At 42.1% G+C, this 23571-nt stretch overlaps 1 protein-coding gene across 1 annotated transcript in view; it reads left to right on the top strand.

Moving 5' to 3' along the window:
- The window catches only part of CAMK1D (calcium/calmodulin dependent protein kinase ID), a 230078-nt gene that overhangs the window by 172209 nt on the left and 34298 nt on the right, over window positions 1-23571 (top strand). Inside the window, exons 4-5 of the mRNA XM_074167206.1 lie at window positions 16226-16364; window positions 20666-20792. Coding sequence (XP_074023307.1) covers window positions 16226-16364; window positions 20666-20792 — 266 coding nt within the window. The remainder of the gene's footprint in view (window positions 1-16225; window positions 16365-20665; window positions 20793-23571) is intronic.

Genomic DNA, 23571 nt, shown 5'->3' with positions numbered 1-23571 from the left:
CAGCCTCCGCGTTCAGGTGGCGACACTGAACGTGGGTGCTTGAGGTAGGACACGGCACCACAACAACAATTATAAAAAAACCCAGAAAATCGTAAAAATATCAGCTCTGCATTTCCCAATAAATAGTTTATTTTAACTGAGTGTTATACAGAGGTGCTTTTAACATACTGGAATAGCACTGTAACAAAAAGCACTTTAACAAGGGGGTTTCAGCCTGGTGCTTAACAGCTACAAGTGGGGGAAACATTTGGCATTTCTGTTTTCCTAACCCCCTGAGAACACAGCAGCGAGATTCCTCTTAATTGAACCCTTAAACTTTTAATGCAGTCCCTGGACTGATATGCATTTGCCATATGTTTTACTTAGCTGTTAAATGGTTGACTAAGGCCTTTACTTGGCCTGTTAAACTGAATTGATGACATTTTAATATTGCACAGGGAATACCACAGCCAAATAGAAAACAGACATCTGTGGCGCTGAGACGGGTCAATCCTGGCTCTGGGCTGAGGAGCCAGACTGGGGAGCTGAGTTCTTGCAACCGGAGCAGCATAAATAACACTGCAAGGGCAGGAGAGCATTTTCAGCAGTGGCTTTGGATGTTCGTACCTGGTTATAACTCATTATTCGAGGGCTGTCTAAAAGCACTTTATAAATCATCATCAGCGTGAAATCTGTTTTCCATACTGGTCTGTAACAAACGGCTAAAGTGAACAAATGGCTTCTTCCACTGCGTAAATACACCTGGTTTGCCTGCCGGAGAGGGGGACGTGCTCTCAATCTGCAAGACCAAACTTGGCTTGGCGATTTTTCAGTTAGTTATGAAAGACATGGGCTTAGATTACCATCTACTAAAAGCAGGACAGGATGAACATATTTCTTAAAGGGATGAATTTGGCTCCTTGCAAAGGTTAAGGGAACAATTGACATTCATTTTAATGGACCCCGTTATTGCTCCATGACATTAGCGTCAATAAGGCAGTCACGGTGCTGAGTAAGTGTTACGGCGCTGAGGGAGTCTTGAGTTATTTTCTGCGAGGTGGAACATTTTCAGAAGGAGGTATGGAGAACACCCTGCGGTTTAGGGCACTTTCCAAGAGTTGGAGCTATTGGCTTGAATCTCCCTTTCCTCTCCTCCAGCTGGAGCAGGGAGTGGAGTTTGTGCTCCATGCCCTGAGAGCTTTGCTGCTCGCAGTTGGCTGCATGGTGGGTCTTGACCTGTTGGCAATGGTGGTACCCAAGTTATCCGAAGCATGCATTTGATCACAGATTCCTGATTTCCCCTTACGGCACCTTAGTGCCTTTTTAGGTTCATCCTTTGGTGACTTGCCCAAGGTTGCAGAGGAAATCGATGACAGAGCAAAGGTTAAATGCTGCTGCCCTGACTTGAAGCTCTTGCCTTGGCCATGGTTTCATGTTTGCAGGGAGTGCGATGGTCCCACAGGTCTCATACCTCCCTGCACACTGGCATGAGGGACCTGGCGAGAAGAATTGTGGGGCTCTGAGGCAGCGCTCGCATTGTGAGTATCAGATGTAATTACTGCAGTAATATTCATTTCTTTGTCATACCTAGTGTTAATGAGACCTTGCTTGGCGTGCAGGCAACCAAAAATTGCCTGGTCAGCAGAGAGATCAGACCATCTAGCTGTGGATATTTAAACCCTTAGCACTTTTCTTTGATCTCCTCCTTAGGACCAGGGTAATAGCAGTTCACTGATTTGAATGCATTGGCTTAGGGAGAGTCAGTGACCCCCTGGCAGTGCCTGGGCTGAGTGCATTGATTTTTAATACTGTTTCCTCTGTTTTCAACCTCGGAATTGCTCTTCTGCAGGACCAGTTGCACAGATATTTTTGCCCTAATATTTGTGCATCAGTGTGAAGGGTCCAAGGTGCTGGGAGGCAACTGCTTGACGAAAGCAGGTATCCTGCAAAAGCTCTCTTGTGTTACATCCACATACAATGCATAGATGTTTTAAAAGCTAAAATAGCAGCATTCTTCAGCTGAGTGCATTGGGCAGGCTCCGTGATGCTCAGATCTCATCTGTACTGGACAGTGACTGGAATAGGTCCTATAGATAAGTTTCCTATAGATATGGTTTGTGCCAGAATAAAAGTCACTTCAAACTAATTGCTCTGCTGTATAAATCATGTCACTGCCTTGCCATGTCCTTCTTCATAATCTTAGAGTGATGGCTGGTCACACTGGCTGTGGACTTCCTTCCTTGTCAAGCCCCAAATTAACTTCATTTGGGTGAAATCCTCCACTGCTGTAATCAGTGCAGCTCCACTGGCACGTCTGGATCCGTCCCACTTGGGGTTTGCCCATCACTTGTCAGATGTTATTACCAAATGCAGGACAACTGGGATCGCTGTGCCAGGCGTGAGCCCTGCAGCCAAAGTCTGTATTTCATTTTTGTCCATAAGTTTTTGTGCTCTGACTGCCATATTAGCAAAAAAACCCTAAGTATCTGTCTGTTTTCTAAACTCCCTGGCGTTCTTAGTCAGTGTATAAATCACACAGCCCAGGAACGCAGTGAGGGCTCTATTTGCTAGATTATTGTTTGGGTTTGATCTAATCATTAGTTTTGTTTTGGGATGGAGGAGGAGCTTTTGATTTTAATTTTCACATAACTGTGCTTATAACATATGCAACAGATGCTAAGGAGCCAGGATTGGCACTTAGGAGTATCCCCATAAATTGTGAAAGGAAGATTTAAAACTTACTTTTTTAAGTCACAGCTGAATCCATGAAATGATGAGGTCATGTTGTTTTGTCAGCAGGATTGCCCAGGATTTTATCAGATCCTTTACTGTCCAAATTAAGTAGATAGCAATAAATGGTAGTGCCAAGGATTCCCCATGGGGTGTGATGAGCTGTTACGGTGGCAGCTCAGACCAGCTCAGCATCCTGCCCATCAGCACAACCCTTTGCATCCCCCAGAAGTGGGATAAGGTCCCAAATCACGTCTGTTGGCTTATACCTCATCCGTAGGCAGTATGCCTGGGAGAAAATGGACTCTTGGGGTCACCTCCTGCCATGGGCCTCCCCGGGAGCAGCAAGGCTGAGCTGGAAGGGGCAGTTCCATGGCTGTAATCTGAAGCTGGTGCAGTTTTACAGCTTGTATTTTTTTGCCGGCTTGCTCATAAATGGGATTTTATAGGGCAGTTTAAGTATGAAATGTGAAACGTGGGGGAATTATATCCTTTATAGTCCCCAGGAGGTAGAGCTCAAAGGTTAACTGTGCACAGTGCCTGGCAAATAGTAGGAGGCAGCAAGTTTTCTTTGAGGCTTTGGGGTAGTCCTGTTGAATGCTTTCGAGGCTGAGGGGCTTGGGGGTAAATGAGGACCATTTGCCCACTCTGCTTTGGGGTGGTACTTCCCAGGAGCTGCCTTTGGGGTGCTACTCCTGGGAGGGGGATTTTTATGGTGCTGTCATGTGGGATGGACAGGAGTGTCTCTGTACCCTGCCCCAGCACCACTGCTGTCCTCTCATTGATGGTCTGAGCTGGAGAAGATGACCCAGGTGTTTGCTGTGAGATGAAGTCTTTGAGCTGTGCTGTATTGGGCTTTTTGGTGGTGGACGTAGCTCCCACCTGAGAGAACCTGGTTGAGACTCTGGTATTTTTCCAGATAAGTTTGATTATTTATTTTATCAATTATAGCTTCACTTTTTACAAACAGTTTGTCACTAACTCGCCCATTGAAAGATATTACGGAAAAAGACAGAGTGATGGTAACAAAACTCCTAAAATATTGAGCATGAACTATGAAGTTTTGCTTGCTGGCATTGATTTGCTCCTCTGTCTTGAAAATAAGATTACTGTGGAGCTACTTGTGTTGATTAATGAAGAATTAGCTGGAGACTTTCATTTTCTGTGTCAAGGAAACCGTGCAAAGTGTTAGAATAGACAGCAGCCTTGGAGCAATAATGTATAAGTGGATATTTAAAATCTCTCCCAAGGCCATGGGACAGTCCCAGTAAAAAACAGAATGTCTGGCAGTCAGCCAGCCTGGTTTGTTAAGACCCAGGAGCAAATAAACCTTAAAAAATAACAGATACATAAAACCTTCCCTCTTTTACTGGAGTCCTCATTATTATTGTGAACATGTGTCTGTTTTCATTTGAGTTATTAGATTCTTGGAAGTTGTCTCTGTGATGAATTGATGATTTCCATTAGAAACATCTCAATGGCCTGGACTAAATCAGCCACCAGTAAGGCAATAATTGAAGAATTATTAAAATAAGCCCAAGGGAACATTTATTTTAGGTACGACATTCTGGAAATTTTCTCTTTTGTGTACTATGCTCCTAGTATATCTTTCAACAAATACTTCCCTCCAGAAAGCATGTTTGGGTTTTTTCTCTTTCAAAAGGTAGTAAATTCGCTGTCGTACAGAATAAAACCAGTAAATATGTGGCTGTGGCACCTGGTTTTAGTGCTGGGCAGCCCACACGGACTGATCAAGCACAGGGTGTTGGCAGGATCATCTTTTCTGTCCTCTCCATGCCCAGCTGGTTTCACTCGTGGTTTCACGGCATTTTTGGAGGCTGTCCTTTCTGCTGGCCAGTTTTTCTTGGTTGCTTCATTGGCTGCTGGTGGCACCTCATTCTTCCCGTCTCTCACAGGGATGCCATGGACAGCATCTCCTTGAGGAGCTCATCCCACGGTAGTTAAAGAGCAGAAATCATGTGAGTGTTTGTGGTTCACATGCCAGACTTCTGGGGTTTCTTTGAGAATATCAGGAATTAAGACCAGATGCCTTTTTTTTTTTTTTTTCTTCCAAGAAAGTGCCTCTTTTGTACATCATAAATCTTCCCTTGAGGCCGTGAGAGAATATCTGTGCTGCCCACCCTCCAGCCAAACCACAATAAATCAGTGGGTCTTCCTGGCCCCTGCCGTGCCTTATCTGTGCAAAGGGCGCAGCTTGGAAATTAGTTGTAATTAGTTGTTGCTAATGGGAGAAGGCAGCTGGCGATCTGCAAATAAACATGAAGCTTTAGTCGCGAGTGCTGTTCCTGGCCCATCAACCATGCACGAGTAGCATCATGAATCACGTCCACTCACAGGCTTCCTGCATGGAGCTGGAAAAGAATGGGTAATGTGAAAAATTGCAATTAATAGGGTAGGTGAGAGGAAAGTCTCATGCGGTACACAGCAGGGTATGCTCAACATCATAGATTGCAGTGGGGTTGGAGCAGTGGGATTTAGACCAGTGTGCGTGCCATAAACTGCGTTTAACAGCTTTGGTCTGGTTGTGTGTGCCACCCCTCCTCACTCACCACTGTGAGTGCGTCCACTGTCCCCTCTTCAGAGGTGACTGGGCAACAGATTAATCAACTTGCATACAATCCTGAGGTCTCCAAATTCAATTCCTGCTCCTCCTGGTTCTTTCAATGACATTACAAGTGCCCTTGCAGCTCCAGCTGAAACTGAATTTGCTGGCTTAAGACATAATATTGCTCTAAACAGTCACATAAGTTTTATTTAGCTAAGTCTGTATCCAAGCAGTAAGAATTCAGTTTGATATCTCTCTACACCGCTCAAAATTGGAGAAATTAACTTTCCACTTGGAAAACAGGCTTATTCTGATTGAACAGTGGTGAGATAAACATCATGATTTGTAGTAGAGTCAACAAATGATGTGCAGAAGAGAGTGGTAATTGGAAACCCTATATTCTGTTTGGATTACATTTGATTCAGTATTGAAATACAGATACTAAGTACCGGTCCGTATCCTGTCCAGGAATGGCTAGGTCATTATTGATGCAGATGTAAGTGAAGATACTTAACATGGTAATTCAAGTTTCCAAACGGAGGACTGGAAGTGAGCATCACTGTATGTACACTCAGCTCCTAGTTTGCTCTTCACAAAGGCTGTGAAAGTAGCTGTTGAATATCATTTTTTTTAGAGAGAAATATCAGATAGAAGCAGGAAAAATGAAGTTACCAAAGCCTAAAAAGAGTAAGATTGCTTTAATATTGCTAGAGAGTCTGTAGTCTGTGTAAAAGGGATCCTATGACAGGACATGAAAAATTATCATCGAAAAAAACCTCAATGTAATTAGTCAGTATGTGTAATTAACCACTGGACAAAGCAGACAAGGGATTAGTGGTATCTTCTAAGTCAAGCCTGGCTACACTGCTAAACGTTAGTCTTTTGTCCAGCCAGGAGCTATGGATCTGAGGCAAAAATTGTACAGTCTTTGTTTTGTCTGGGGTCAGATTAGATTATCATAATGGCTTTAAAATCTATGAATCTGTCATATTGATTTTAAGTGAGTGAATCAAAAGACTCCTTTAATGTAGGTATGCACATTCAGACCAGAGTTGAGTGAATAATTCAATAATTAATTTGATGAGCACAAACATAAGAACATGAGCGCCGTTTTATTGGGTCATACCAAAGATTCATCTGTTCCAGGATTGCTCCTCAGATGACAAAGGCTTTTGTCTTAAATCCACCACCTGCTAAGTCCACTAGGTTCCCCATTTCTCATCTATGGTGTGAAATGATTCCTTATATTTCCCTTTTCCATGTTCCATCCTTTTCATCATTTTGTAGAGTGCTATCGTATTTCCTCTGTCATCTCTTTCCTTTGTGAATTTGATCTCTCTTTTCATGGAGAAGCTCTCTGGTCCTGCTTGTTTTTCTTCTCTGCCCTTTCCCAAGTTTGGCTATGCTTTTGGCCAAAGTGGCTTCAGGACTCTTTTCCATAAAGGTCATCACGGTGGAATTTGTCCAAATAAGCACAGATACGGACATTTCTGTTCCTCGTGCCCTGAAGTGTGCCCTTAGCAGCATGACACCCTAGAAATGCCTCCTTCCTTGAGGGTGGTAGCTCACACACAGGCACTTATTCTGTAGATTTTCAAGACTGGGTGAGACAAGCTTTGTCAAAGTGTTGAAGGTGTGAGTTTAGGGGACGTTTAGGGGGACAAATTATCTTTTCCTTTGCACTTAGTTTTGTCCCAAACCTTCTGCTTGCTTTTGCATGGCCACAGAGCATTTCAGCAAACTGTCCTTGATAACTCCAACATTTATTTCCTGATTTTTATATATATTGTATATCCTAAAGTTGTGCATCTACCATAGAATGGGTTTTTCCTTGTATTAACTTTAGTTACTTGCAGATTTCTTAAGAAATACTTCATTATAAGCAACTAGAATTTTGTGTTTTTCTTTATCAATTCTCTGCAAGTTTCTTCACACTTTCTCAGAAGTTGAAGAGCACATTAATAACTTTTAAAATGTATATATAGTTGTTGTAACATTTCAATAAAACAGAGTGCCTATATCATTTATAGTTAAGTTGGTCTGTTTGTTTTTAATATTTAGGTCCCGATGTATTATTTCTACCCACTGCTTGGACAAGTTGATTTTTGCAACAACACATCTTGACCAGTTGACTGCATTTCTTTTTTTTGGTTCAAAATAAATTTTCCTTGGCTGTGTTTGTCCAGGACAGAGGGACAACTCAAAGTCTGTGGGTATTGAAAAGTAGAATTTATGTGACATGCAGGTGATACAAGGAGCTTCAAAGTTCTTTCTGCACTGAGACAAGTGTCATCCAATGTTATCTTAGCATCAGCTGTTTCCACAGCCATGTCTGCCTGCAAACTTTATTTTAAGAAAGTATGGAATTCAGAGTCAGAACAAGGAATATACACACAAAAGCCAAATTTCTAGTAAGTGTTATTCGCAGAAAATCTGGGCTGTTTAATGTCCAGCTGCCCATACTTTTCTGTGGTCCTTTTTGATATTTAGGACAATTCTTAGTGCTGCATTCATCTTATATTTCATAATTGTTTACTATACATTGCGTAATTTACAGTATTCGTTTCCAGTTACATTGGTTCTCATTATTTTTAGGTCTGTTCTTCCTAGTTAATGCTGGCAGGACATTGAGGTTGGTTTCCATTGGAAAACAAGTCAAAAGGAAAATAAACCCACCCTATTAATGCTGAAACATGACCTACTTTTAAATTGCTGTCAGGTGAGGAATCTCCTCCAGCTTTTAACTATCCGCTTATTTTATGGAGAGCTGGAGGAATATGACAGCAGTTAGGAAATACATTGTTCCAGCCCTCAGACGCTGGAAAACATATTTTGTGTTGTGGCTTGTCTACAGAGCTCTACTTTTCTGTTTTCCAGAAGCAAAGTGAGAAGAGTTCAGGTAACAAAATCATATATATTTACAATGAGGAAGAGTGATTGTACTTGGACTGATTTACTGACATCTCATATAAGGAAATGAATAAATCAGGGAGTAATTGCTTCTTTAAAATGAAACTTTTGAGTTATTTCATGCATGCTGTGCATATTTTAATGACATTTTCTAAAATGCTGGGCTTTTTTTCACAGTGAAACCTGTGGTGAATCCATTGTATATATGGATTCACATGTGGTGACATCAAACTGTTGACTGACACGGTGGGCACAGGTGAAAGTCACCATTGCTGAGCTTCAGCTTTGCCTTTTCATTCAATGCAAAGCCATAAAGAAAAACAGGCTGAATACCCAACATATATGTCCATAGATCTTTTTTTAAAAGGTAAGGACCACACTTGAGTGTGATCAAGCTGCTAATACTAGATGATTCCTTGGCTCCTGTGGAGGTGCCAATCAAGCTATAAGAGCTCAGAGGAGCGGAAAAGAGATGTCCCCATCTTCTGCCCATCATGGTGTTTGTGGAACTCAGCAGAGTGCTAGAAATGTGAAAGTTTGCTGCAATATTCCGTAGGATTTGACTGCATGGTGGGGTTATCAGCACAGGTTGCTTTACTACAGATACGTGCCTCATAAATAGTGATAGCAGCACTGGGGGCATGTTGCTGTAGCTGGCAGGTCCTAGGTCTCCTCCACGCACCACTGCCTGGGGGAACAAGCATAGTTGGAGGCAAGTGGGCTGCTCTCATTTGAAGGGCTGTCATAAGCTGTCAGTCAGTAAGGTTTAGTCATAAGAGACTTAAAAACCTGAGGTCCTTTGCCATTTGGTTGCTACTAGTGCTGTCACAGTTTTTACCGTTGATGGAACCAGGGGAAATTTTGAATACAATGTTGAATATTTGAATATGGAATAAAAATTTGAATAAAACAAGACAGCATCGACCTCGAAAAATCATGGACCTCAAAAGAGCTCCACAGTAAGGATTCTGTGAAGGAAAATATTATCTCCAAAGATTTTAACTGCCAAACTACATTATATCCCTGAGCTGAGCTTTCCAGGGACTTAGCGGTCTTGTCCCAGTGGAAACAGAAGTCTGTTCTCCAAAGCACAACCTCACTACAGCTGCTCAGCTGTAATGAAACTTTTAATGCAGGGAAAAAAGTGGTTTAGATTGCTCAGTTTGGTTCTGAGAGATGATCACATCATTTTTGCCCAAGCTTTTCCAAAACAACCCCTCAAGGTGGGGGGCAGCCCTCTGGTGCAGCCACAATTGCAGTGGTGATGAAGGGCTGAGGAACCATCAGCTCTCCAGAATAAATCCCACATCAACCTTGCTTTGAACAGCACTGTCAGAGGAGAGGGTGCTAACACCCATCCATCCCTCCCCACCATGTGCATACACCTGTATTCTAGAAAAATAAGCCAAAATTAATCCCACGTCCTTTCTTTGGTGGCCTTGGAGCATATATTTATGTTACCATCAAACTTTAAGGTGGATGATTTAAAGCTACAATAACAAGGAAAGTCCTTGCCTCGTTCAGGCTGAATATTTTATGGTGTGCTGCAAATGAGAAAGCCAGTGCAGTTTTCTGAGATGTATACTGAATAAGGCAAGTGTCTGTAGGGAGTACAGTATTTCTGTAGCAATATCTGTCCCTGCCTGATTAACACCTTACATTATTGGCACAAGGAGAATTTTAATCACATACTTATATTTGCAAAAGGTCAGACTGAATAACCATAATGTTCCTTTCTGGGTCTAAAATCTATTAATCTGTTTACTCGTTTTCTTTTTATGTGTTACGTTGTTTGAACAATGAGACGAGGGCAGCCAATTTTTCTTTCCTTTCGAATAGTGAGCTGGCCAGGTTTGCTTTCTGGTTCTCATGCATTTTCACAATGCAGAGGAAGTTTAAAGCCAAACAGAAAAGCCCCCCATTAAAAACAAAATAAATTTTTAAAATGGAAATATTTGTATTAATAAGAATTCCTTCATTAGAGAAAAGTAATGCTCAAAGCCAGAACTTCCCAGGAATGGTCCCTTCGGTCTTTCTTATCTCACCTCGCACTTCCAGCTTCATGCCCCTGAGGCTGAGTTATGTGCTTTTTCTGATTTATATTGTAGGAAATTGCGAATGTGTAACTTCTGATCAGTGAGCTGTTCACAGTTGTAGGGTAACGCTCATATTTTACTATTTTTCATATTGGCCTGGGATGCCTCCTGCTCCAAATTTCTGAAATCATCCCTCTTTCAGTTAGGCATCCCTATGCTGAAGATTTAAACAGTGTTAATGAGCCCCTAGGGACGTCTCTGCCTTTTTGCACTGATTCTCTTGCCCAGTGTGGTGGTGCTTTGATGGCTTGTCCAATGGAGGCTGGATCATGGCTTGAACCGCAGTGAAGAATCAAGTGAACTTCATGTGCTTCTGGAGGGAAAAGCCTACCAGCTCTGAATAGTTTCGGTGGGATTCTTTGTGTAAATCCACTGCTGATGAGTTTATCAATAAGACTTTTGATAAAAAACAAACTGTCGAGCAGTAAACATTCCAGAGCAATTCTAGACTGTACTCCAAAAGACACAGAAAAAAAAGTCAATTTTTGGCCAAATGGCAAAAAAGTCAAAGTGATATTTCAAAGGGTGTTATTTTTCAAGCTCCTAAAATGAGCAGAAAGTTTCCTACACTTGGTAACAGTGGGGGATGCAGGGGTGAATAAATGAGAGGATTTATCCGTACACACAGATGGTACCAGCAAGAGAATGAGAGGGTAACATGAATACATTAATATCAATAAATGACTAACATCTTTTTAATTCCAGTATTTATTTGTTCTTTTATTCATGTATTTTTTTACCTGAAGGCTAACATGTGTAGGGATGTCCCCCGCCAGGCAGCCCTGCTGCTGTGGTGGTCTGGCAAGTACCTGGTAGAGTGACCTGCAACGCATGAGTGCAGGTTTCACACCGCTGGCAAAAACATCAGAAATCCAGAGAGACTGGCTGCTTCTTTATGAGTTTTAGGAGTCTTACATTACAGGGGAGTTTTTGTTTGGTGCTCATCTTTAATCAAAGCATTCCTTTGAAACTTTGCACGTTCTGCTTTCCTGATGGTACTGCAGAGGTTGCTTCAGGAAAAGGTTGGTCACATCCTTTCTTCTTCCCTGCAGCGGGGAAGACAGCAGGGACGGGTTTCTTTTTGTTTGTTGGTTTGGCTCTTTCCTGGTGAACTTGACAGTGAAATGGGTTAATGTCAAGTAAAGGTGTAATACGGATGCTGAAATGTTTCCTCATCTCTCCCAAGTTACATCTGTAAATTAGAAATTGCAAAAATACAGAAACTGTGTAGTGACAAGGACTGACGCCAACCCTTGGACAGTCTCTTAATGATCATTAGGATGCTGTTAGAGTGACCTCTCCTTTTCCTCTAATGAGGATCGTGAGGTCTTTCAGGGACCTTTCTTCACCGGCTGTGCAGGGTATTCAGTCAACAGTGTGCACACACAGCTCATGTAATGAGGTAGCTCATCCGGATACACAAAACCACTGGCATTTTCAAAGTGTTTTTTTAAATCAGTCCTAAACTGAGACACTGAGTGTGGCAGCCTGTGCTGGAGGTTTGGATCTACATTTAAACACCAAATTGGGAAGAAACGAGGGGCAAAATCCCCAAATCCAGCCAGAAAAAAAAAAAAAAATTAAAAATATAACAACGGACACCAATTCTGTTTTTAGCATCTGTCTCTGTTTCCTTTTCATCTTCATTTGAGATGGGCAAACTTTCTGTAGCTCACCCCAGACCAGAGACTATAGGATTTTATTTCAAACTCCAGCACCAAGTTAGATCCTTTGAAAGATTTGCATCATCTGCATGGTTGATAGACTAATTCTCCATAATGAAACACTAGACCCATAAGGTTTTATCTCAGGAAACCCTGGAATCAGAGAGAAATCTGTGTCTCCCTATTGGAACTGCAGATTATGCCCCTTTTTTCATATGGTCAAGCTGTGTCCTGCGCCCCTCTTCAAACTGGGGTTTGATGGCAATGCATCATTAGTGGGGTAGAGCTTGTGGAACAGGACATTGCTGTGTCTCCTGGTTGTTTCATTGGGGTAAGTCTGATTCTCTCTTTCCTGCAATGAGAAAATGGAAATAATGTTTATTCCGGCCTTCCTCGTGTTGATAGCGATATGAGCTAAAGGTACATAGCCTCAGGTAAAAGCTGTAGTAGAATTGAAAAGTGTTTGTGTTTATGGTTGGGTTTGTTTGGTTTTTTTTTTTTTTCATTTTAAACTAAATGAATCTTCTGGGCATTGTTTTGAAAGTGATTGCTATATTCCTGGAGCCAGGCCGGGCACGTGCTGGAGGTGTCCATGAGTGATGTGGACACCCAGCTTAGCTCTTTCTCCAAGTGCTGGGCTTTCCCCACACCCCTTGGTGAACCAGGGGAGAGTCATTCTTTGGTGGCTGAGCAAGGACCAAGGGATGGAGCCGCATGTGTCTGCAAGCTGTCCCAGCAGGCATCCACGCAGAAGATGCAGCCGCTTTGATGGTTTTTGCTCAGCTCTGAGACGCTGGGCAGGGCTAATGCTACTCTGGATCACAGTGTGACACTTGAGCTGTTCCCAGGGTTAAATGCTCTTCAAGTAACTGCACTTGGCTACTCCTCCTCTGAGTTTTTCTTTGCAGAGGAACCAAGATGGAAATCATCAGGGGAAAAAGGTTCCTTGTGCTGATGTTTGGGACAGAGTGTCCAGCTCCATGAGCCAGTGCCAGCTGCAAGACAGGAGCAGTTCTCTTCCACTAATAAGAAATTCCTCCTACCCTTTCTTTCTGGTCAGAAACTTTTTGTCTTAAATTTCTTTAAGACAAAGACCTAATTCTGCTCTTACTGCCTGCAGTTTCAACTCTTGCCCCCTGTGCACTGCTCAAAATTGCTGCAGAGAGGGCAAAGCTGGTGCTGCCATTAAAAAAAAAAAAAGAAAAAAACCAAAAAAAACCCAACAACAAATGTATCCCAGAATAATAAAGAGTGGAACAAACAAATTGCATCAGCACTTTGTGAGTGCCCAGGTCTGTTCAGAGCAGGTTGCCAACTCCCGTCGCAGCAGGGCAGAGAGGATTGGGATCAAGACCAGCTTTAGACAAACAAGCAACATCTTCACCATGAGCTTAGTGCTCATTTGAGCTCTCCCACCCCTGCCCTTGCTGGTTTGCTCCTGGAACAGCATTGACTTCAGTCATACGGGGAGCAGCATTCCCAATGACATTACAGTTGAGTTAACCCTATTTTGGAGGAGAAAAGCCATACGGACATAAGCTCCACATGGAAAGTAGCCGTGGCCTCGGGCGCTGAGTTGCAGAGCATCCCTGGGAGGTCAACCCCAGCCATGACACTTGCCCACAGCAGGGATACACTATAGGTGAGTGCAAACATGTAATGCAGACCCCATGTACCGTAACACGGAGTCACTACACGAATAAATAAGAGCACGGGTGCTCCAACTCTATGCGTGTACCTGGGATGCATTTGATGCTCTAAATAAGCCAGTGGCTGCGAACTTACCGGCTGGTGCTTCTGAGTCCTTGGATTAAGCTCTGGTTTACAATGCATCATTTAAGAGGTTGCAAATATTTTCCATGTGTTGAAAGCAAATTATAAACAGATTGAGCCTGAGTACAGTAGATCCACTGGACTAAATTTGACAAAGAAAAGCTTTCGATTAAAGAATGAGGCTTAAGGGGGACGGGGAGTGAGCTGGCATGGAGGGAGGGAAATTTTGTCATTTTAATGAAAAAATTGTTCTGGAAGTATACTCTGCAAACGTCGAAGGAGACAGTCCTTGTGCAGGAAAGCACATGATGTAAATCAGTATCTACTAAAGCAGTCCATCTCTTGAACATAACAAAAGTGACTGTATGAAATAGCAAAACAGCACACATTGCATTTTCATGGGGAAATGTGCTGTATTCAGTCATATTAATTACTGCGTGGGCTCAATTTTCAGTGCAATCAATCCACAGGAAACAAAAGGGCTGCAGGGGAAATATAAAAAGACAGTCAGCTAATAGGAGCCAGATTCAATAAAACTGTATCTGCCTGCAGTGAGCGGCGAGGCAGAGATGTGTCCCTTCTCCCCTGGCAAGGCACATGATGGGTCGGGCAAAGGGTGTAGGGCTGAGAGGGGCTTGGAGCAACACCCTGTGTATGTATACATGTATATGTATGTGTATATATATATATATACACACACATATGAGGAATGCAACTCCTATTGTGAAAAACTAGGAAGGAAAGGGTTTTAATTCAAGTTTTTCTGTGCAGTGTCTAGAGTGTCGTCTCGGAGCAGGTTGTCTTGTGGTGGCACTTCAGCCAGCGCAGCCTCTGCCTGCCACACGTCCATCCCCACTGTGTTCTGAGCCACAGGCTCTCCAATTTGGTACCATAACAGGGCGTTTTCCTCTGTCACCCTGGCTCTACTGCTCCGTCCCTCTCTGCTGGCAGCAAGCAACAAGCCCCAGAGCTGCTGGTGCGGCCAGGGTTCTCCTGGGTGGACTTCAGACCCTGGGTGAACTTCACCTTTACTGCAGAGTTTCAGTTTAATGCCAATATTTTAGCAAGCTGTTTGGTTTGTTTGCCTGGCACTTAATAGGGGGATTATCCGGTTTATTTCTTTTTCTTCCCAGATTGCTTTTCAGTTTTGAAGTTGAATGTGTTCATTTTTAGTGGTAGCCTTCTCTGCCATTGAGGCTCCAAACTTCCCTAGGAAGTGACTTCATGGCATTATTCAACCAGATTATTGCTTGGAGTGGCTGCGGCTGAATTACCCAGTGTTCATATAATGGCAAGCTCCCAGTCCGTATGTATTTAATGACTGTAATCATTTATTATTTTCCCTTTATTAGGTTTGTTTTTAAAGAAAGTTTTACTGTGCTATTTATGATATGCTAAGTGGTGCAACTTGCTGAAAAAACATATCGCATACATTTTATTTTTAATAGGTTTTGCTTGCTAAAATGGAAATCTTTTATTTACCCTAGTAGAGTAGTTTTTTGCTGACAGTTTTATTATTTCAATTACTCAAACATTTCTTTCCTCTTTTGTTTCCCTAGATATTCCTCCAGGGAGTTTTAATGTGTCCATTCTTTATTTAAGATTGGGTTCAGAAAGTGTTATTTCTAGCAGGGCAGAGGAAAAGCATAATATAGCAGACATTAAATAGTGGGATGTCAAGGTTTTATTTTCTTTCCTCTTTGAGTTGTGGAATCCTTTCCCCGTCTGTGTCATCCAGTGATTAATTGCCCTGATAATCTGCACACCTTCATCAATAACTGTCTGCCACCCTCGCCGGGCAGAGGCCATGGTCTGCCTAAAGAGTTTGTGGCTGCTGATTAATGAACATACGTGTATGACTAAAACGGGGCGAGACCCCTGAGAGCATTTAAAATTGCCAGAGACCCAGACTTCCTTTAATGAACTAACACTCTATAGGTACTGGCAGTAACTACCGTATACATTTCACTTGCTGGTGGGGAAAGGAGAATGGGACCATTCCTCCAGGGAGAAACCCAAGCTTTGGTCGGTGGAGTGAAAAGTGAACCCTAAGGGCTCACGTTAGTAGGGAGCCTCACAGTCTCTGTGGGCCAGCACCAGCAGGAAGGGGAGACTGAATTCACCTATACAAAGTTCACTGGGGTGGGACAGTGTGGAAACTGATGTCTGCTCCCCTGGCTCTTCTCTCTTCTAATGAGTCTTTGAGCACTCTCTGATGTGTGATGATTTTATCATCATTATAGCATGGCTGATTCTGTTTTAGTTCTGTTACTTCTTTTCTTTGCCCCTTGCTGCTCTTCTGGTCTTTGAGGCAGAGACCAGTCCTTGGACTATGAAGAAACCAAACCCAAGTGCTTGCTAGGACAGTGGGAGAGCCCCCAGAGCTGCAGATGGACGCGTGCTTGGACTGCCCGTGGCTAGTGCATGGCCGTGGCCATCCTTAGCGAGGTAGAAAAGCACGTTACAAAGCATGTGTTCACACCTCTGCATCCCATTGTGTTTTCCAGAGTGTCTGGGGGAGAACTTTTTGACCGCATCGTCGAGAAAGGGTTCTACACCGAGAAGGATGCCAGCACCCTGATCCGGCAGGTCCTGGATGCTGTCTACTACCTGCACCGGATGGGCATTGTGCACAGGGACCTCAAGGTACGACCGCAGTGTGACTTGGTCCTCTAGGCAATGTTAACGAAGGTTGCATAATTATGTGAGTCTAACACATTTACACGTGTTAGTAAATGTTTAGTCCAGCCTCCTCTGGGACTGGCTGTTTCAGGAGGGTTTTACCATAAGAGAGATGCTCTGAAGGCTCTATATCCCCCCCTCGCAACTGGTTTTAATGAGGACTTTGCAATCAATGCAGTTACACTGTCAGTTTTGCACATATTGTGTGGGAGAAAAGTCATTCATTAAGGCCTGAAATGTTATGTTAAGGCAGGAAACTCATCTCAGCTGGCATGTGTTTACTGCTGTAAAGTATCTTGCAGATTTGCTGTGCTATATTTACTTTTAACTTAATAATAATTAGTAACAACAAATAGTGTTGGAAAGTTGAATGTTTTCCTAGCGTGCTATTTGGACTAGTGTTTTTGGAGACATTTTTCACAGGAAAGGTTCTTCTAAGGAACATAGTGTGCCAATGTGAATTTTAGATAGTTTTCTTTCCAGCTCTACTGTGTTACCACATCAAAAACTCTCAGCTTTTCTGGCAAAAAAAAAACCAACCAAAATGTTGTTTCTGTATTGTTTCCTTCCTATATCTTAAACTATCATTAAGATAAGCTGAAAGGCTTGGATTTCATAACACACAGCTAAACCTCCCCATTTTTAATATCTTCAATAATAAAATAGCAGAAGGCAATAGAAAAAGATACAAATGTCAAAAGAATAGAATGGGTTCAGTTCCTGAGCTAGTTAATTCTACCAAAGTTTACTGCCAGAAATAAGGAATTCAGTGAATGAAATAACACCTCTCGTCGTGTTTTGGAGGGATGCTCCAAACAGGAGTTGCCTTGGATGTTGGTGCTGTGGCCCTGAATTGTCCCCATGTACAGATAATAGAATTTGACAAAACAGGTCAAATTATGCAAAGGCTTAATAAACATTAATAGAGTCAAGAGCCTCAAAGGCCACAAAGAACTCCTTTTTTTTTTTTTTTTGTACTTCTTAAGTACCATTTCATATTAAATGTTTTTTTAAATCAATTGTATTTTTAATACCTTCTAATATTAAACTGCATGTTTGTGATTCTTGGCAAGTCCCCTTAGCGAAGGTTGTAGTGCTGAGAATGTGACTTTACTGTTCTGCCTTAAGATGGATGAAAAATTGTAGTGATGAGAGATACTATTTGTTTGCTTTTTATCTCCTTCAAAATTAGTGCTGATGTGAGATGCTGCATGGAGTAAAATAATTATTCCAAGATGTGATGCAGTGAGGCCAAAACAGAGTCTGTTACCCCTGTAACCACCAGCACCACAGTTCTCCAACGTGGAGCAGTGCCCAGGACAGGCAGACATGGCCTCGTTTTGTGAAAACCTCAACACAGTCATTTCCTTCTGCCACTCTTTGACTCCAGATGTGAATCTTTTTGCTGCACAGGGGCCGTTCCTGCAGGATTGCAAGCTTTTCCACACCTTACTGCTAGAAGGGACAGTCCTGGGCACCTCTGCCAGAAGTGGGCACCCTACGAGCTTCACTTCAAAAGATAGAGTAGAATAATAGAAAGTATAAATATATTTAAGTATTGCTTTGCACATTTTTAAGGCAAAAGCTTGAATATGCTGAAAGAAAATAAACACCGATGTCCGCAAACTGTATTTCCTCCTCATTATTGTGCGATTTAGTCCTAACAGTCCTGTATAATGGGGTTTTTTGTAAGGAGGCAAGTTGGTCTTCTGTCTCCTATGGTCTTCACATGCTGCCCTCCGTTCTCATTGATTACCTGGAGTACACAAAAATATTCTCATATTTATTAGAGTTTCATTGCACTTCAGTATGGAAGCATTGTTTAGTATTTTAACATGACCAGCTTTCTCTTTATTTCAATTTCTAGGAAATAACTTCAGGCTTCTTTCTGCAACCAGAGGTTTTGGAGGGAGGTCTGAACGCTCTTAATTCAGATACTCCATAGTATGAGCTTTTAATATTCCTGCCTTTATAATTTAAAGAAAGGCTGTAGCTCTCACTTTAAAGCAGATTAATCTTATTTAAAAGTTCCTATAATAAAATGTGAGATCTGGTAATTGGGAATAGGATTCATCTACAAATTACTTTCAGAGTTTATGTAAGGACATGCTGAATTTAGATCAAACCAACCTTCTTCAGTGATATTTTGGGGCAAAGACTAGCTCTTTTTCTCTTTCTTTCTTTTTGTTTGCAAGTCTTTGTCAGTATCATATCAGTTGTTAAAATGACTCATAAAATATGGTGTATGAGGAACACCTACTGTGAATTTCTGTTAGCAGAAATATACCATGATGACAAAAATACAGATATAATAAGGCTTTTTATGATCTCAAAATATCATGATAAGTGCAAGTCTCGAATTGTGATCCTCAAAATGAAACTCTGGGAAAGAATCCACTCTACAAAAATACAACCCTTGAAACATCTATAACAATTATTTATTGTAATTATGTGTTATTCAGATACCAAAATAGTACTTGCTGTAGTTGTAGGAAAAGCAGATCTGTCCTCCAAGTCTCTAATCTAAATAACGCAGCAGCAGATAACAGGAGATGGCAGCAGATGAAGTCCAAGGAAATCAAAAGGACTGAAAGGCTCAAGCAGCTCCACTTTGTACAGAGTTCTTTTAAACAGGTTTTAAATGAGTTTGAGTTTTACATGAGTGGGTTTCTTGGCCTTAAGTGAGGGGCCTGAGATGAGTTTGCAGAAATCTTTGAGAAATAATTGTCTTTCCCTTAATACCAGCTCTACCAACCCCTCAGCATTGCACCAATGAAAATCAGGAGTAACTCCAACCAAAGGCAGACCATGGCATAAAACTGACTCCCGTGGTCAGTGAAAACAGTGTTGGTGTTGTAAAGGACAGTTAAAGCACTGGACTTACAAGATATTGTGAGAAAAAACCATAAATGGTACAACTTCATAATTATTTTTATGAACAGAATCATTTCCGTTTTTGCCTCAGTCCCCACTGGCTCACAGCTGTGGATGCAGGTTGTAGATTCTCTCATGACCATTGTGTCCCATGGATAAAGCCATCTCTATGTGGCTTCATGCTGGAGCTGGGGAGGCAGAAAGTGCTTTAACCTCCACTTGAAGCTGAACAGGAGCCTCAAAGTAGAGTGGAAGCAACATCACCCCTCAGTGCTTCTTTGTCCCCCCTTTCTCCAGGGCAAGAGGTTACGGTGATGGAGGAGGGAAGACAGATGCTGGTGCTGCTGCAGTGCAATTGCTCCTCCTTACAAATCCAAGCTTGGATGTGTCCCAAAGAGTTTGATGATGTTGCGTGACCCCAGCTGCTTCCCCGTTTCCTGGTGCACACAGCGGGCTGATAGACAAAATGTGTCACGTGCGGGTGGGCGTTCGTACCAGCTTCTGGGCAAAAGTCTACACCAGGGTTATGTTGAAACGTTGAGTATCCATCACTTTTATAGATGAAGACCCCAAGGCACCCCATTACCACCAGACTGTCAGAGTGCCAGCAGATGCTGGGCCTTTTTGTGAGCCCAGATATTAAGCAGGGGAAGAAGTGTGCATTACAGCAGATAGTGAGAGCTTTGCTTTTTAACAGTAGCACATTCAAAACATATGGATGGAGGACTCTGCTGTATCAGATGGAGTTTGGTTGGGCTCTCCAACCCTCCTGATATCAGCATAAAGTCACGGGCCTTTGTGGAGTGACTCTTCTTTCCTCCCAGCATAAACAAGTCACTGTGCTTAGTGCTGTAGGATTTTTTCCTAATCAGCTCTAGCTGAAACATCCTTGCTGCAACTCTGTTAACTGTAAAGGCATTTCCTCTCTCATAACAGTTTATTTCCGGGGGAGAAGATACATAAATTCTCTAATACCTAATGTTTTCCTTTTTCTAAATGCTGTATAAAATTTGTTCATTACACTACCTGGATTTACTGTATTTACCTGCCTTCAAATCAAATTAATCCTTCTGTTTTGTCACTCGGAAGTGATAATATGTCAGACACATCTCACAAGTAAGGGAGGAGCCTTCGTTCTTATTTGAGATGCTAAAGGAGAGTTTTTTTATCCCAGGAAAGTTACTGAAAGCTGAAGGTATCAGCTTCTTCCATTAGTTGCCATACAGGAGTCTGGAGAGGATCTCCATATAGGTTTTAAGAGCAACTCTTTAGGGTTGGAACCAAATTATATTGGCATATGATGTAACTAAGGATTGTATTAAATGCAAAGCATCAACCAACAGACCTTGTTACTGGACTTACATATTCAAACCTCTTATTCTCCTTTCTAGCCTGAGAACCTGCTTTACTACAGCCAGGATGAAGAGTCAAAAATCATGATCAGTGACTTTGGATTGTCAAAGATGGAGGGTAAAGGAGATGTGATGTCTACAGCCTGTGGGACTCCTGGCTATGTTGGTAAGAGGTTTGGTTATACTGTCTGTCCACTCTTCCCAGCTGCAATACAGACGCATAGTGAAAAGGGAATAATACTTATTTTCCAGTGCCATTGCATAGAGCACATGAGATTTTACAGACGTTCATTAGAACTAGAGATTTCAGAAGTTACTGGTGCTCTGTCTTGTGTGCTCTTCTACTTTGGGTCCACGTCCTTCGATCCAGGTCAGGGACTGTGGGTTTCACTTTCATAATTTTAATCCTTTGCAAAATATGTCTTCTCAAAGACACTGCCTGGAGCTGTTAGGGGCATGTGAAGAGTATCCTCAAATGCATTGGTTCTGCAAGCACCTATAAAACCAAGAAGCTTTACCTAATGTAAGATATTATTTTCATCATAAGGGATAGCATTTGCCAGATTCCCCTGATAGAAGATAGTAAAATGAAAGACTACATTTATTGAGACACGTTCAGTCATCCTCTGTTCCAGCCATGTTAAGTTACTGACTCCTAAATGTCAGTATGCAGAAGCCTTTTAGATCTCTGAGCCTTCCTGGACAGTATCGAATTGTTTCCTATCATTTATTCTTTGGTACTTTGTCCATTCAGGGGTGATTGTACCCAGCTGATTACCATTATGTTTACCAGCATCCTTTTAAAAAAGTTAAAGTAACTGAGTATGAGAATTATATGGCAGGTGATGACAGGGTCTGTTTGAGCAAACACAGTTTAAAAGGCTCACTTCACGCATGAGACAGCCAGCAAGCCTGTGCCTCCTACGATACCAATTAGTCAGCTGAGGCAGTAAAATTAATCTCCGGGGTATCTATGAAATCCCTGAAACTGAAATGACAGTGGCTTCCCCAGGGATAGATTTGTCTCACATCTTTCCAGTAGGAAGGACCTGATGTTTTCCAGCAGTCAGAGAAGCTCCTTTTGCTTTGCAGCCGCCACCTCACCTGTGTTTTCGTAGCTCTGAGGATGCCATGGTACAAGAACTCAAAGAGATGATGTTGCTATGACCCAGTGATCCAGATTTGTCACAGGAATACCTTTTTCCGGGCATTTTCTTCACACTGCACAGGCACACTCTATCCTGATAACATCAGGAAAAGGAATAGATTTCTTTGGTCTCCCCACGGTGAAGCCATCAGCCCATCATTTTTGTATTTTAAGACATATGAGTCAGGATGCACTCTATGCAGCCTGAATAGCTGTCTTGTGTAATCACACCAGACTGGAAAACTTCTTCCAAAGCACTAGCAGAAATCGAGCTGAGACTGCAATTTTCATAATTTTTACTGTCAGCTCTTCTGTCCTTAATTAACATGTTTTATTTTGTTCTGAAATGGGCACTGACTAGAATAAGCCTGCGAGACACGGGGAAGCTCAGATGATGTTTGCTGAAGCGTTGATGAAAATGAGGGAGTGCGACTATGTTCGGGCACCGAGTGATCTCATATGGCCTCTCAGAGTGCCATTTACATAAGAAAACTTGCTATTTTGGAGAGGAAGCTCTTGGAGCATGTGACATGAATTGTAGTGCTTTGAGAGATGTTTGAGAGCTCTCATTACTCATGGTCTGGGCACTGATAGCTACAGAAGTGCCTCCAGGCCCGTTGTTACCTTGCTGAGCGCAGGATTTACTCATCGTGGTTCAAGAGGTCACGGCCGCTTATTTCTGAAGTGCTGACAGGAGTTGTTCCCCTCTCTCACAAAGAAAACCGCTTTAAATATTTGTTCTATTGCTTTTTGTTGCATGGGAGACAGCTCCTCTTTAGTGCTGCTTTTTTAAAAATACATAATTGGTTGCCCAGACAACATTTTCCAAGCACAGAAAAATTTTGTGGTCAGTCACTGTGGTGATGCCCACAAATGGGCCTCCGTGAGCGTTACACCTGATGACACGGCTTCTCCATACCTGGGCTGCAATTTTTTCCGCATCCACAAGCTTTCGTGCCTTCCAGCATCACTCCCAATTTGCAGCACCCACCTAAAATGCCCTCAAATAAATGTAAAAGTTGTTTCTCCTAACAGCAACACATGAATACATGTCCTCATCTGGTTTGGGGCAGACATGGACCACAGTGTTGCCCCATGAAGTGTCCTGCCAACTCTTTCTGGGTTTTTTTCCAAGTGATTTTACTTAGCGTTTAAGTAACACTCAGGAATCCATCACTTACAATGTAATTCATGGCACTTTTCTTTAAAGATATGTAGAACATCCCATTTTCCAATATTTTATGAGGAATTAATTATTTTTGTCAGTTTAAGCACTTTCCTTTTAAATTCCTAGAAAAAAAGGCATGCATCACATGCCAAGGGTGTGGTTAATTAGCCATTAAAATCTGCTACTATTTATACTTCTTCATCTCCAGAAGCGGACCCAGTCAGATTCTACTGGACAAGCTTCTGAGTTGGTAGCAAACCTGATCTTAACTCATATCTGCTGCCCTTTCCAAGTATTTGCAAGTGTGCAAGCCCCCTGTCATCTCTACCTAATTTTCCTGATTAGGATATACTTTCAACTCTGGGTGTTTCAATTCCTAGCCCAGCTTTTCGTAGTTTCAGCTCCAAGAATGGTGGTACCCAAGACACTAAATTCCTGTTTATCTGGTTGAGAAATTCGTTGAATAAGGGAGGGTGTAATTACAATTAAACTTTTAGAAAATATCACTTTTCTTTCTGATAATCAAAATGCTGCTTATCAAATTAGAGTATATCTAAAGTGTGCATAACTGGTAGTGCATTAGCACATTAGCTTTTGAGGCTCTGCCTTACAGATTAAATTACTGTCAAC

The sequence above is a fragment of the Numenius arquata genome, chromosome 2 (genome assembly GCF_964106895.1).
Source record: "Numenius arquata chromosome 2, bNumArq3.hap1.1, whole genome shotgun sequence".
Classification (NCBI taxonomy): domain Eukaryota; kingdom Metazoa; phylum Chordata; class Aves; order Charadriiformes; family Scolopacidae; genus Numenius; species Numenius arquata.
Note: the sequence above shows the minus strand (reverse complement) of the source record. Positions and strands in the feature narration are given on the sequence as shown.